The sequence below is a fragment of the Trematomus bernacchii genome, unplaced genomic scaffold, assembly GCF_902827165.1.
Source record: "Trematomus bernacchii unplaced genomic scaffold, fTreBer1.1, whole genome shotgun sequence".
NCBI lineage: Eukaryota > Metazoa > Chordata > Actinopteri > Perciformes > Nototheniidae > Trematomus > Trematomus bernacchii.
In genome coordinates, this window is record NW_022987648.1 from 6,248,247 (window position 1) to 6,264,856 (window position 16,610).

A 16,610-nucleotide genomic window follows, 5' to 3' on the forward strand; every position below is an offset into this window, starting at 1 on the left:
TGAAATGTTTTTAGTATGTAATGTAATTAGAGAAGACAGAAGTGTCCAGATTCGTTTTTTTTTTATCAGGGGTGCCACAACCGCTTGTTTAAAATAAACTGGCACAGAACCGGACTCTATGCTGCTATTTATAATTTTATGGACATTAGATCCAATAGTGTCCCATATCTCTTTAAAAAGTCGAGGAGAGACTGGGTCTGTGGGACAAGATGAGGGTTTTAATTTAGCAACAATGTCACTAAGAGATGACAACGACACCGGGACAACAGTTGCGTGAGTTTCACGGCCCAGCGACCGAAGGTTGCGGTGGTTCACTCCATCAGGGGGGGAGAGGCGAGACCACTGGGGGTGCAGGACATGGAGCTCTTGAGTCGGGTCAGCGACAGGTACCAGCCAGGTGCCGACCATGGCGAGGGTGCGTCGGTTAACAACAGGTTAAGAGAAATACAGTGACTTGTCTTAAAATAAAAAGTCCAAGAATTCCAAGCTCTGATTTCACTTTATTATTTAGTTTGATAAAAATCCTTACAATCAGTGAACAAGTCAGTTTTGACAAAAGCTTGTTGACGTTTGTGAGATGAATATAAATGCTTATGAGTTACAAATAACTTTTCAAATTGAAGATTTGCAGGTGGTAACTTGTGTTGTTTTTCTCCTGCCCAGGAACGTTCATCTAGTCAGAGTCGCTGCTGCTGGAGTCGCTGCTGCTGCAGGAGCTGCTGGAGGACTGCAGCAGGAGAACAGGAAAAAAACAAACAAATAATTAAATCAACAATTCAAACAGCAATGCTTATCATTACATTTCTGACAAAAGAGTTGGACTGGGTTTTTCTCTTGGAAAAGATGTTTCAGAAGAGAGCACGTTTCATTTTATATTGTTATCTCCTGGGCTTATGACACAGGTGAAAATAAATGTCTTGCTAGGATACCTTTTCTAAGTTGCGTAAATCTAATTCTAATGTGAAGATTTTATTTTTTCTTATAAGGAGAATTTCTGCATGCACTCTAAACAGAATGTATACTGTGAGTTAACAAGTTATGTAATATTAGTAACAAAAACAAAAGAGAGTGAAACATTTCGATCAGACTTGGATGACTGAGATTTTTTCTCTCATTTGCTTCCATACCCTTTCCTACTGCTGGATTTAAAGCTAACCTTAAAAAAACCTTAATTGTGTTTTGGGCCATTGGAGCAGGATTGCACCTGTCGGCCACCGTAAGATTTACCTGAACATCTCTTTACCACAAAAATGTGTTATAAACTGTGCATTGTGTTGATGGTTGCAGGGAAATTAATAACTAATAATCGGATGCATAATCATCCCAAAACATTTTAATGGCTACAAAAACTATGTTTACCCAAAGGAACACGTAACTGCCTGAGGTTATAAAGGGATAAGCGTCCCACAAAACCAACATCAGCTGTTAGCTGTTAGCCCTCAGAGCTCACAGCTCCTCATATCTGTTCAGAAACTAGACAAAAGTTAAACAAGTACAAACCACAGACTGTCTGTGTCATGGCGAATACAGTCGCTGCTTTATTTATGTCTGTATAGGCCGTTGTTGTGAGTGTGGACGGTCGGAGCATATACAACGTTAGCTTAGCCGATCTCCATTTAGAAAACACGCATTTTAAAAGGTTTTTCGCCTGCCGTTTTGTCTGCAGACTTGTCAAAGCATTAATTCATGGTTTTTACTAACCGGTATCAGTATGTTGTTACTTCGGCATCATTTTGAAACGTGTATTACAATTAAATCACGGTAAAATATGTTGTAATTTTGTTGTAGTTGCCAGAGATTCTCTCACTAGTTTAGCAAACTCAGCCCGGTTGTTGGCCCAGAAAGAACCTCGATTTTGGAGAGCCAGAAAAACTGTGAAAAAGTACCCACTAGCCGGAACTACGCCTAGTGGAAACGCAACCAAAAACGGGCCGGGCACGGCACACTTAAACCGCGCTCCGCGCTGTAGTGGAAATGCGCCATAAAAATCCCATGTATTATTATTATTATATGAGTTATTGATACCTGAGCAAGGATTTTTACTGTTTTTAAATGTGAGCGTATTCTATTTAATTTGTATGTCAAGTGAAGCCAAATCTCAAGGTGATTTGTATTGTTAGTTTCCTGTAAATGGCAATCAATTATAAAATAACTAATCCATACTATATCATTCCGGCTTTCATTAAATTGGATTACAAAAACATCTTTTATCATGTTTATCTGAATTCTGAAAAAAATAACTTTCTGTGGAAAAAACTGCACTGTTGAGTCTTACCCCGTGACATTCCTTTCCCTTCTTGTGACATTTGATATGCTTGCGTCCACGCTTGGGCTTGCACCTGCGCTTCACTCCATGGCATCCACTTTGTCCATGTCCATGGCCTTGACCACATTGTCCTTGTCCATGTCCATGACCGTGACCACATTGTCCATGTCCATGACCGTGACCATGTCCATGACCACCATGGCCATGACCACCATGGCCATGGCCTCCTCTTCCACAGTGTCCCCCTGTTATTGAAGTTATAAATCAATATTTAGTAAATGTGATGCACATCCAATGCATTTGTTACAAAGGGATGAGAATAAACCAAAACAGTTATTTACCGTGGTGTCCAGACATTTTCCACAGATCCCCTGTACAAAAAGATAAAACAATTCACACACCAAATTAAAATCACACACCTGAGATTCAAATGGGATTGCAACTGTAAGGCGTGTTGAGGTGTGACAATGCAAAATTACTAAAAATATTCAATGTATTTATATATGCATAGATGATCAGTAAAGGTTCACTTACTGTGTACTGGGCAGCAGATCCTCAGCCTCACTGTGAGCTGCTGCTCCTTTTAAATGTAGCGAAACCTGAAGGTGAGCGGTCCGTCAGGCCGGGGCGGTCCCTGCTCTCTTATCAGATACTATTTGTTTTGCAAGGGTGTGTGTGAGTGTCAGTGTCAATCACAAATAGCTACACAATAGGAATACCAGCTGAATCATGTGCACTACACCTTATCACAAAAGACAGCATGTTCTTTCTGTCTCACGGTTCGATGGAATGTTAAAGCTTCGAGGTACCTAACATATTTTGTTGAGGTGTTGAGTCAGTGTTTTACAGACAGTGTGATGTTATCAGGAGATAAGACTTTCTGAAGAGTGATGACATACCTTTAGTTTCAGCTGTCAGTTTTCTTTGTGTGCCTAAACGCAACAAAACGATACCCTTAGTTGGTTTTTTTCGAACACACACTCAACAACGAAATACTAGGCTGGTAGTCAGGACAACAACATGAGCCATATTGACTTAATGGAGTAGGGTTTCTGCTTTTGTTAGTTTTATGTACTCTTATGCAAAATAGTCGGTAAAATCAAGTCCTATGATTTTTAAAGACAATTGCAAGTCAGTTCGGTATGATGCATTTATGAGTTTAATCGCCGTCTTCCAATTTAACTGTTGTTTGGCACTCCGAGTCTATGGCGCGTTCACACCGGAGTACTTTTCCCACAATAGTTCATCAGAACTACGATATATTTGCGTTCACACCAAAAAGCCCCCGGAACTAAATTAGTTCATCAGAACCATTTTTACCCGCTTTTCAGTCCCTGCTAGAGAGCAGGGACTTTCGTGGGAGAAAAAGGTTCATATGTCTGATTGGCTGGGCGGAATGCAAACCACGCCCCGTAAAACTCCCAAAAACCTTTGTGAAGCCGCCATTTTATTTGCTCGCATTACAATCTCAGCGCAGCGCACCAACGAAGAGATTACTTTTGTGAAAGCAGTTATTATAGCAACACTAAATAAATCATCGGAGCGGTGGAGTGATGAGGATGTGTCGGCGCTTCTGGCGATTTACTCGGAGAACGTGATCCAGAAACTTCTACTGAAGGCAGTTTCCAACTGCAAAATGTAGGAGCGTTGTTCAGCAAAGTTAGCCGACCTGGGAACCGTCCACAGCGCAAAGTCATGCCGGAACGACGACGAAGGTAAAATAAACTACATGCACTGCACTGTTTTAATCTGCACAATACTGGTCTCAGATGTGCTTTTATTTGCTCAGTAGATCGAGCTAGCCATGCTAGCTGAACTGGCTATCATAGCTCCAAGCTGGCTAGCTAGCTAGCTATTCTCAGCCTCACCCGCTATGAAAACGTTTTGACTTGTGAATAAGTGTGCAATGTTCTGTAATTTGCTTCACTAACTCATGGCACTAATCGTGTGTTTCAGGCGAGGTGTTTCTCTCTGGATTGGAAACTAGTGAGCTTTCCCCTCCGGGATAAAAACGATAATATAACGTTAGCAATTAGCATGCTAGCTGGACATAATGCTACCTCTGTGGCTACACTGAATGAATAGAGAGGTAAAAAATAACTTACATGGTAGTTGCTATAATTTCATGTGTCATTTGCAACATTCATTCTACATGTTAATGGTACAAGCTTAAACAGTTGATTACCTGCATGCCACAAAGACTGATGTTCTAATATTTTGCACATTTAAGTAAAAATGTAATTGAAATTCAATTTATTTTTCCTTTTTCTTATTGATTGTTATAATTTTACTCTGCCATGTTATGTTAGATGTCAATCCACTTACACTGTAACTACTCTGGCCTTGAAAGAAGGTTACTCATCGAACTGATGTCCACTAATCCTTATAAAACAAAGTTCAAGCATACATTAAGCACAAAACAATACATTAGGGCACTTTGATATTTATTTTTTATTTGATATTATTTGATCCTATCTTATCTTCTACTTTACACCTGCATTTTGTACACTGTCCCTGCCTGCACCATGTCCAATGTTGTCTCTGTTGACAACCTACTAGGCGATTAAACTGATCTTGTATCTTGCTTATTTCTCCTCTTAGGAAAGCGGGCACGGGATGACAGCTTCCTTGACACCATCATGGCGATGGAGGACCGCCGTGCCATGGTCAGCAAGGAGAATGAGGACCTGCGTGCCAAAGAGATGCACGACGAATGGCTGCTGCATTCACACAAGGCCCAGGAATCGGACGACCAGCTGCTCATGGTGATGCCGCGCCATGCTGACTCGGCGGCACGCCAGGTGGAGCAACAAAATACCTTTCAGGCTGGGCTTCTGGCAGTGCTAAGCGAGCTGATTAAATCCAACAGGCCTTCAATAAAAAAATTAAAAAAAACTTGTCGTCGTTGATAAACTGTACAATGACTTGTTGGGAGGCGTGTGGTGCAGTGGTCTGGTGCGTTGGTGTTCGGATCAGGGGAGCACAAGTTCAAACCCCACTGCAGTCAGCATGTCGTTGTGTCCCTGGGCAAGACACTTCATCCCAAATTGCCTACACCTGGGACAGTTCATTTTGTATTATTGTGATTATATATATGCCACTGTTATTAATACTGACACTTCACTTTGCACTAAGGTGTGTCTGCTGCTGAGCCTACCTATTATTGTTATTATATATATATATATATATATATATATTGTTTTGATACTACTGACACTTTCTTTTATATTGAAAATGTTAACTTCTATTTACATTAAAACTTTTAACTTGTATTTACATGCATACGACACACCTGGGACAGCGTGATGCCGTTATTGATATTGTCTTGAGTGTGCAATAAAAGAGAACCTACATGGCGATTAAACAGATCCTGTATCTTGCTTATTTCTCCTCTGACACTTTATCTTTACAGTGACCTGTGTAGCATCCTATACACAGTGCTTGAATTGGAATAAAAAAGGTGCCAGTACTCTAAATCAGCAACTGTTTCAAGTCAATTTATTTATACAGCCCAAAAACAAGTATTTGGCTCAAAGTCATAGTATATCCTAATGCTGGTGGGTTTGTCTCTTTACTGTATATTTTAGAAAGGCTCACTGTACTTAAACAAAATGACTCAGGGTGCATCTGAGATTAGAGGGGGTGCGGTGGTAAAGTGCTATTTTAATAAGTGGGGAGTGGACCTGACACCCTCTAGGGGGGTCCGGGGCATGCTCCCCCGGGAAGATTTTTTTTTTAAATATTGAAGTTAAATGCATCAATCTGGTGCACTTTGAGAGCAAAATGAAGAGATATATGGATACCTCTCAACATCCATATGAAACAGAACTGTAAACAGATTTACTTTTTCTTTATGGATATAAAAGAAAGTAAAGCCTGACTCCTACTGGCGGCTGGTTAAATGACTCCTCGTCCCTGAGTACACTCATCTTTCAGCAGGAAAGGAGAGAGGGAATCAATGGAGCTGCCAGGGAGGACACAGGGGAATCCAGACGGTGGTTTATGGGATGCAGAACTTGGAGCAGGAGGCTCGAGAAGGCTCCCCGTCAGACACAATTTCTAACACAGGCACAGCATTTTCTGTATTTGCAGTCGGCTCCTTGTCCGGCGACAACCGCGGCGGCCGGCGGCATCTCATGACGCTTCTAGGTACGCTGGGCATATTTGTTGTCATCAAATCAAATCAAATCAAGGTTTATTTATAAAGCACATTTAAAAGCGATTTTTGGTCGGGCCAAAGTGCTGTACATGTAATAACTACAATCACATAAAAACACATTTCTATAATCACAATAAAAGACAATAAATTACAACAGATATTTTTAAAAAAACACAGGGAAAAGTCAGGAGTCGTGCTCCGCTCTGACTAAAAGGCCAGGGAGAAGAAGTGTGTCTTAAGAGTAGATTTAAAAACCCCTAGGGTCTGGGCCGACCTCACATGGAGGGGCAGAGTGTTCCAGAGCCTCGGGCCAGCTGCTGCGAATGCTCAGTGCCCTCGGGTTTTGAGCCTGGTCTTGGGCACTATCAGCAACAGCTGGTCAGCAGACCTTAAAGCTCTTGTTGGGGTGTAGCGCTGGAGGAGTTCAGCTATATAGGCCGGAGCCAGCCCATTTAGTGCTTTAAAAACAAATAAAAGGAGTTTAAAATCAATTCGGAACCGAATTGGAAGCCAGTGCAGTGAGGCCAGAATTGGGGTGATGTGGTCACGCTTTTTGTGGCCAGTGAGTAGACGTGCAGCTGCGTTCTGGACTAGCTGCAGGCGTTTAATTTACGCCTGGTCCATACCCACGTACAGAGCGTTGCAGTAGTCCAACCTCGAGGTAACAAAGGCGTTAATAACCCTTTCCAGGTCCTCAAACGATAAAAACGACTTGGTCTTGGCCAATAGTCGTATTTTAAAAAAGCAGGTTTTGACTACGCTGCTGACCTGCTTATCAAATTTAAATGCGCTATTGAAGGTCACTCCAAGGTTCGTGACAGAGGGGAGGATATTATTTTTGAGGGAGCCCAGAATATCAACCTGGGAGGCTAGAGGTTGGGGTCCAAAAAAGATAACCTCAGTCTTGCTCTCATTGAGGTTGAGGACATTTTGGCTCAGCCAGGATTTGATCTCTGCTAAGCAGTCCATCAATAGCTGTAATGAGTTTACATTTGAATTGAGTGGCAGATAGATCTGTACATCGTCGGCGTAGCAGTGGAAGGGGATGTTGTGTTTTGTGAGAATTGAACCTAGGGGCAGTATGTACAGTAGAAAAAGGATGGGGCCCAAAATCGAGCCTTGGGGAACCCCACAGGTAAGAGGGGCTATGGCTGAGCAGAAGGCACCTAGCTGCACCGAGAAGCTACGGTCTGTCAGGTAGGACCTGAACCATGCAAGGGCAGAGCCTGTGATGCCAGCGGACTGTTCAAGCCGTGACAACAGGATGCTATGGTCCACAGTGTCGAAGGCAGCTGTCAGGTCTAACAGCACCAAGACAGCTGGGCTACCTGAGTCGGCGGCTAGGAGCAGATCATTAAAAACTCTTAAAAGGGCTGTTTCAGTGCTGTGCATGGGTTTGAAGCCAGACTGAAACTTTTCATGGATGCCATGCATGGTTAAAAAAGACTGCAGCTGGGCGTAGACTACTCGCTCCAGGGCTTTTGATAAAAAAGGTAGCTGGGAGATGGGCCTAACATTTGCGAGAATGGAAGGGTCAAGATTTTTCTTTTTAAGTAGTGGCTTAACCACGGCATGTTTGAAGGCAGCTGGGACACATCCTGAGCTAAGAGAGGTATTTATAAGTAATAAAATACTTGCTCCAACTGATCCTAAAACATCTCTGAGAAGGCGAGAGGGAATGCTGTCTGAGGTGCAGTTTGTCGGCCGCAGGTGCTTGACTACATCCGAGAGAGAAGAGAGGGATACAGGCTCAAAGTGGTCGAGGACAGCAATGCACAGAAAAGGAGCAGGATCTGGGGTAGCACTAGTGTGGAGCAGATACTTTTTCCATAAAAAATGTAAGAAACTTATCACAGAGAGTAGTCGATGGCACAATTGGAGGAACATCACATGGATTAATGATCGAGTTGAGGACATTAAAAATAACTTGAGGTTTATGGCTGTTTTTGGAGATTAGCAGAGAAATGTGCTCTGTTTTGGCTGCTTTGACTGCCGTCTGGTAGTTGGAAAGGCAAGCACGAAGGATTTCTAAGGAGACATGGAGTTTATCCTTTTTCCATTTTCTCTCTGCACGCCTGCAGGTGCTTCTAAGAGCGCGAGTACAGTCATTGAGCCACGGCTCTGAGAGAACTTTGGTGCGTCTAAGCGTAAAAGGAGCAACAGAATCCAGTATTAGTGTACATGTCGAGTCAAACATGGAGATAAGCTCATCAGCACTAAAAACACGGTGGCCGGCGGCTGAGTACCGGCATCTTACTGGGTGTTTCTCAATCGTGAGTACGCTTGCTTGGTAGCACATGTCTGCCGAGCATCTTGCTTCAGAAGCGAGGCAAGAATACTTCCTGAAAACAAAGAGTGGAACAGGCTAGCAAGTGTGCAGGTGTGCGTCATATGAGAGGCCCCGCCTTACATTTTCCGCCACAGATTTGGGGAAATTGGTCCGTGCGCAAAGCATTGTGGAGATTTTAAGACCGCAGAGTCTACACATGTGCAGCCTCTAAATTTCTCCTAACGAAGTATGCCGGGCTCGGTAGATTTCCAAGTAGCCTATGCTGGAGATTGGAACAGTACTTCGGCGGCACTCGATGACGTAGTATGCTTGATATAGTGGCTCTGCAGCAGCTTTACTCACGATTGAGAAACACCCAATGAGTACTGGCACCTTGCCGGTACTCAGTGGGTAAGAAGTGCCGGTACCACATGGGTAAAAATCAGAAAGGCCGGTAGGCTACTGCGTACCGGTGAGTACCGGCCCAATTCAAGCACTGCCTATACATCACATGTAAGTGATTATTCTGATACTATCATGTTTCATCGGTTATAAACTGGCAAAGCTTTATTTATTGTGTCCCACCCCAAATATGTGGCTTTGAAAAAGATAATTTCATTGTATTTCAAAATGGCGTCCATCAACACAAGCACTATTTATTTATAGAAAGAGAAATGGTTAAGTTTGTAATTACCAGTGTTGTCAGTTCAATATTTTAATTAATTATAGTAAGGGAACATCTTAGGAGTTAGTGTCGTGAGTTTCAGAGCAGTGTAATCATTATTTGACCTAAAACTAAAACTTTTACGAATGTCCTCTGAGGAGGACATGGGGATTTGCTAACTTTTTATTTCCCCCATTGTACACGACACAAATGGAGGCCACTATGGGCCAAAACGAACACGTAGGTTTCTGTAGGGTTCATGGCAGACGGATGCAGTTGCTCTCAGGAGGATATATAATAAAGGTGTGTTAACTGCTGAGCCTATTTACTGTGCATACGACACACCTGGCACAGTTTATTCATTTCACACAGGTTACGCAATCCATAGCGCGTGCATGTCTTCGTCCAATCCTTTTGTCAATCCTTCTTAACCGCCGTCGCTTCCGAATCAGCATTGCTATTGCATTTGACTGGTCGACGATCTGTATTTGTGTTTGCTTAAATAACTCAGACGAAGCTCATGTCTGAGGTCGGAAGGTAAACAGACGCCTCATATACAGCAGGTGGGCGTGGCAGTATATGCGGGAGGTTTTTCTTCTTCTTCTTCTGTCGGTTTTTTGGCGGATTGCAACTTTAAGGTGCATACCGCCACCTACTGTACTCGCCGTGAAGTTGTTTGCGGCCTGCCATTAAACCCAAAGCAGAAGATGAAGAAGTGACGTCAGCGGCTTCATTTGCCTAATCCACCCCCAGGAACTCATTTCGGTGTGAACGCGATCTGCTTTAGTTCATCAGAACTAAAAGAGTTCTCATGAACTGAGTTCTCATGAACTATTGTGGGAAAAGTACTTGGTGTGAACGCGCCTCTGATTAAGGTTCATATAAAATATGGGTATCAACTTCTTTCCACTTTCAACTTCCTTCAACATTGGATGACCAATATAGCATAGAACATTTATTGTTCGTATTTATTGTAATATTTGTTACTGTTTTGGGATTTTAAAGTATGTGGATAAATCTTATGTAAAGAATGACTGCAGTGTGGTTGTCCTGCTTGATCAAATATTACTTCATTAGATTCAAAGCCACTCTTAAAACTCAATTATTAAAAGTATTACTTGTATATTATATGCTGTTTTCATAGCCAGAAATGCTTCACTTAAATCGACCATATAACTTATGATAAAGAAATTATTGTCAATGATCCTGATCAAGCCCCAACCCTCAAAGCCAAACAGAACAAACTTAGAATCGAAAAACGATCCCCTTAATAAAAAATGAAAAAGTACCAAACTCTCTCCATTACTTCATTGCCCAACGACAATTCCTTAACAGCTTTATTGGAAACAATATGCAAGACATCCATATTTCAGACTTACTATTCAACCACTTCACCATTACAAACCATCCACATTTCAAAAACCATAAAATAGCTACAACTTTGACAGCCTGATAAATAATTTCACCAAATAACTAAGAACACTACCATCCGGAACAATCCCGATATCTTATTAAACTCAATTAGTGCAATCAAGATAATATTTGCATTAAAGGGGATAAAATGTCTTTGGAGAACCGTAACAACCAACAACAGTTTAATTCTTACCATGAGCCAAATCAATACTAAGAGAGGGCAGGACCTGTGTATAAGACTGGATTGAACTTATATCCCCTTCACTATAATAGGGAAATGTTTATTCTAAAATATGTAAAAGTTTAAAGAGAGAGAGGTGGTGTTTGTACTGCTACAGCCCAGCTAATAAGCTAATAATACTGAGTGGGATAATGATGGATTTGATAAGCCTTCATGAGTTGGATGGATTTGGATAATGAAGAGAAGAGATTTAGGTAAAGTGGAAGGTTGTCTGCATAAAGGATGTTTTGTTTAGATTTCTGTGGATTCATTGGTGAAAGGTATGAAATCCTCACTCATTGGATAAATTCAAAGAAACCACAAATTGCTAATTGAAGCCATGTCTGTAATCAGTGGCTGCAGAGCACTCTTTTCCGCGAAACAGCCTCCCGGTGGCTGTGAGTGAAAGGCTATGAAACGTTTTCTCATTCCCGTCAGGTTGAAAATATTCTACTCTACTATAAAACAGATAAAGACTGCGGCTGTTATATTAATAAAAGTCAGTGAAGCTACGTATACTTCTTCTCCCTCTGGTCAGAGGCACCACAGAGACTCACTGTCACCACTAGAGGAACCAGGTATTACGGGATATGATGGGCTAAATCATTATCATGCCAATTTCAGTAGATGTCATGCAACACAACACCTATAAGAATTTGGTTGATAATGATAGTTCATTTGTTTTATGTTTTCACTTTTTTATGTTTTAAAGGTTGGCATATCCTACACATGTACCTTGTACTCTTGAAGAGCCACAGATAGGCTTAAAAGAGGTTCAGAAAGTCACACTTTCACTCAGCTGACAAACGTTGGAAATCAACTGATCCACACTGTGCTATCAAATGTGTAATCCAGAAGAGGACATAGGAAAAAGGTGGGGGAGGTGATTCAAAACATTTTCATCACAATCTGTTTTTAAAATAACAGTGGCATAACCAGTTACATAGATTTGTCATCCTCCAGATGTTATCGCTGTTGTGACAAGGATGACCAACATTGTGTCACCCCTCACTGCAGCTACACAACGGAAAACTCGCCCATGCTATTTGATGACTGCCGTTATGTAAGAATTGACACGCGCACGTATTTTGTATCAAAACATTCCTCACAAGCACACCTCTAACTAGGTGTGTCACAGATGGGAAAGTGGTCAAAGGGCAACTCATTGTTCTTCACAGAATACATAAGGGTTTAAAATGGCAGAGTAGCCTATATATTAGAAACAGAGAAGACATTCTTTAAGGGCTCTGTTGAGGTGACGCAATGTACACACCCTGCACATTAAAGTTAAAGAACCAGACTGAAAGGAATCCTTTATGCTTCTATTTCGTATAAGGCTTCGCCCTCTAAGGCTATCGCTATTGGGTAATCCCACTGCGCATGCGCAGCACTGACAGACTTAATCCACGCCCACCTATGACGTGGGCCCCACCTACGGCCTCACTTCCGTATAAATAGGAAGTAGGCCCGACCAACTGCTCCCATTTTTCTTCAGCACTCCGTTGCAGAAGCACTGGCCCTCTGGCCCACAGACAGCGGAGAGAGGACGCTCTCGCTGCTGCGGCCGAGGATGATTAGCTAGTCCAGGAGTCTTACTCCGTGGACCAAGACCTTGATTTATGGGATCCGAGTGGCGGGCAGCAGTCAGGCGACTCCTTCCCCTCCATTCACGGATCACCATGGGGTTCCCCCGGCCCCATCCTCCCTCTCCTCCGGACGGGGGAGACAGGGCGGGGGCTCGGGGTCAGCCCGACATATGAGTTACGACCGGCTGTGGCTGGCTCGCTCCAGGGAGAAAGGAAGCGGCTTTACACAGACGATACAGGTAAGTACTGCCGGGGATGGGAGCACGCAAACGCGGCTCTCACTCCCCAGGTGTCGTGCACTCATTGTGTCCGTCTCCCTCTGGCCCACAGACAGCAGAGAGCGGACGCTCTCGCGGCTGCGGCTGAGGATGATTGGCTAGTCCAGGAGTCTTACTCTGTGGATCAAGCCCTTGATTTATTGGATCCGAGTGGCGGGCAGCAGTCACGGATCACCATGTGGTTCCCCCGGCCCCATCCTCCCTCTCCTCCGGACGGGGGAGACTGTCAGCCCGACAGCCGAGCCTATGGGTTCGGCTGCCGGGCTGACACCGGGTCACCGGGTCCCTCTATCCGCCATCTCGGAGCTGCCGTATAGGCGGTATTCTCCAGGAACTCCCGGAGATCATCGGAAAGGCAGCCGCCTAATGAGATCTCCCCGTTCCCCCGGTTCAGGAGAGCTCTCCTCCGGATGACATAAAAAAGCTGTATAAGCGGCTGCCTCATAGCCTATCGGTTATTAGGCAGCAGGGCTCGCGGCACAAACCGGCTGTCTTTAAAACCTGTCGGTTGATTAGACAGCACGGGCTTGTTTCCTATGTCACAGATATACCTCCACACACCTCCGCTCATTCCTCAAGCGAGTTTGAGCGTGAACGCGCCTCAATGTCCGGTTTACGAGCCTTCTCTTAAACGGAGACATGATGAGAGCCGCTGTGCGATACAACGTGTGGAGGTGCATAAGCCAGCTGGGGTTAACCGGTCGGTTAACAGACAGCGGGGCTCGCCGTTTGAGCCGGCTGTAACCTGTCAGTTAGCAGGCAGCAGGGCTCGCGGCACAAGCCATGCTGTATTTAACCAGGCGGTTATTAGATAGCAGGGCTTGACGTTTAAACCTGATGCTCCTAACCTGTCGGTTAGCAGGCAGCACGGTTTTTTCCTCTGTCCCAGATGTGCCTACAACACACGGTCGTAATGAGCCCAGGGCTGTTATTACGCACTGTGTGAATAGCACTGCACACACCTCGCTCATTCCTCAGCAGGGTTGAGCGGGAACGCGCCTCAATGTCCAGTTTACGAGCCTTAACACTCCTAAACAGAGACAGGGTGAGAGCCGGTGTGAGATGCAGCGTGTGGAGGCCCCCTCCGGCTCTGACGTGGCTCGTCACCATGACAACCATAGCACTTTCCAGAGCATGTCGCGCGCTCTCAGAGTATTACTCAGAGGGCGGCGCGTGTGTTCGGTGGACAGATGGTTAATATTATGCAGCAAGGCCCACCGGGTAAGCCGGCTGCCCCTAACCTTTCGGTTATAGGCAGCATGGCTCGCTGCATAAATCTGCTGTCTTTAAAACCTATTGGTTTTTAGGCAGCTCGGTTTTTCTCCTCTGTCCCAGACCTACCTCCTACACACGGTTGTAATAAGCCCACGAGTGCCATTATTACAGTGTGGACAGCACTGCACACACCTCCGCTCATCCCTTAGGGGTGTTGAGCGTGAACGCACCTCAAGGTCCGGTTTACGAGTTTTTCTCCTAAACGTGACATAAATGAGAGTCTGTGTGAAATGCAGCGTCTGGAGGACTCTGGCGTGGCTCGTCACCATGACAACCACAGCACATCCAGAACAGGTTCGCGCGCTGAGTGGACGGCGCGTGTGTTCGATGGACAGAGGGAAGTACTGTAATATGCAGCAAGGCTCCCCGGTTAAGCCGGCTGCCAATATCCTATTGGTTACTTGGCAGCATGGCTCGCTGCTTAAGCCGGCTGGGTTTTTTAAACTTATCAGTTAATAAAACAGCAGGGCTTACTATTCAATTCGTCTACCTTAAACCGTACGGTTATTAGGCAGCACGGATTTTTCCTCTGTCTCAGACGTACCTCCTACCCACGGTCGTAATGAGCTCACGCCCCCCAGGTGTCATGCTCACTAGGTACCCATCTCCCTCTGGCCCTCAAACAGCAGAGAGCGGACGCTCTCGCTGCTGCTGCTGCGGTCGAGGATGATTGGGCAGTCCAGGAGGTTTACTCCGTGGACGAAGCCTTGAGTCCTGGGTCCGAGTGGAGGGCACAAGTCGGATGACTACGCCCCCTCCATTAATGGATCAAAGGGGCCATTATTACGCTTCGTGGGGACAGCACTGCACACACCTCCGCTCATCCCTTAGTGGTGTTGAGCGTGAACGCGCGGTTTACGAGACTTCTCCTAAAAACGGCGACATAATGAGAGCCTGTGTGAAATGCAGTGTGTGGAGGGCTCTGGCGTGGTTTGCCACCAACCACAGCACATCCAGAGAATGTACACCCAGCGCTATCAGAGTATTACTCAGGGTGGCGGCGTGTGTGTCTGATGGACAGATGGATAAGAGGCGGATGGGCAGAGGGTAGTCTCTGCAGTTCGCCTCTCCCCCCCGCAGTTCTACGGGATAACAGGGAACCCTATCATCCCAGGAACAGTGTCTCGCGCTCCGTGCAGAGCGGCAGGAACTCTGTTAAAGGAAGCCTTTTTCCAGGGTTCCTCAAGGGGAAGAAAATCAGGGGTTTTTACTCCCGCTATTTTCTGGTCCCGAAGGAGACGGGGCGGGGGGAATGAGACCCATCCTCGATCTGTCAGTGTTCAACAAGGGAATGGCCTTTTCCCGTGCTGACGATCAAACAGGTGCTGGAGCATCTGTCAAGCCTGGGTTTTCATTATCAAATGGAAGAAGAGCTGTCCTCTTCCCTCCCAGGTTATCATTTAACTGGGAGTGGAATTGAACTCAGCCCGCATGAGAGCGCGACTCTCACAGCGGAGAGGGGAGAAAGTGACAGCTCTCCTCCGGCGCGTCACACCCCGCGGGGCGGTGACAGCCCTCTCCGTGATACCGTTTTTAGACATGATGTCAGCTGGTCACGTGGTGATCGCCCTGGGTCTCCTTCACTTGAGGAGACTCCAGAGGTGGTTTATTCGCCTGCGCATCGACCCTGTGCGTCAGAGGAGACGCATGGTGTACATTCCTCCTTCCGTGGGTTTGGTTTTAACCTATTGGAAAAATCTCCACGTCTTGTCAGTGGGGGTGCCCCTGAGCAGAGTGACGTCACACACCGCAGTGTTCACAGACGCATCTCTCGCAGGCTGAGGAACGTGCATGTCGCAGGCAGGGGGGGGACAGTGGCCGGTTCATATGTCTCTCCATATAAACGTGCTGGAATTACTCTCCGTATGGAGAGTAATCCAGCATTTTTTCGCCCCGTTGCGGTACAATCAACATGTGTTGATTCGAACAGACAACAAAGCAGCGGCGGCCTACATAAATCGCCAGGGAGGTGTACGATCAGCGCAGCTGCTTCACACACCAGAGCATCCTACACAGCCAAATGGACAGCGTTCCGTTTGACATGTAGGGAAAAGCCTGGACCCCGTTACGGTCACCCTGCCTCACGTGCTGTCGTTCCTCCAGCTGTTGCTGGACAGGAACTGGCTTATAGCACGGTCAAAACATATGCTGCTGCCATTTCATCTTGCCACGTAGGTTTGGTGTCAGCACGGTGTTAGTCACCCTCTGACAAAACGTTTTCTACGGGGAGTACAGAGACTCAGACCGGTGTCACGCGCTTTGGCGCCTCAATGGGATTTGGCTTTAGTGTTACGCGCACTGAGAGAAGCTCCATTTGAACCTTTAGATCAGGTCCCCCTAAAAGTTCTTGTCAGCCAAAGTAGCTCTGCTCTTGGCTCTGACATCAGCTAAAAGCGGCGAGTGATTTGTCTGCTCTCTCTGTGGCTCCGTCATGTCTCCAGATCCAAGGAGATGGCAGCTTAGCTGTTTTGCGCCCTAGC

At 45.3% G+C, this 16,610-nt stretch overlaps 1 protein-coding gene across 1 annotated transcript; it reads right to left on the minus strand.

Moving 5' to 3' along the window:
• Positions 1 to 480: 480 nt before the first annotated feature.
• Positions 481 to 2,879, minus strand: LOC117485557 (zinc transporter 7-B-like). The gene is made up of 4 exons (XM_034134136.1): positions 2,801 to 2,879; positions 2,608 to 2,637; positions 2,276 to 2,511; positions 481 to 727 (listed from the first exon to the last, which is right to left on the minus strand). The coding sequence occupies exons 2-4, from the start codon at positions 2,621 to 2,623 to the stop codon at positions 674 to 676; spliced, it is 306 nt and encodes a 101-aa protein (XP_033990027.1). The 5' UTR covers positions 2,624 to 2,637; positions 2,801 to 2,879; the 3' UTR covers positions 481 to 673.
• Positions 2,880 to 16,610: the final 13,731 nt, after the last annotated feature.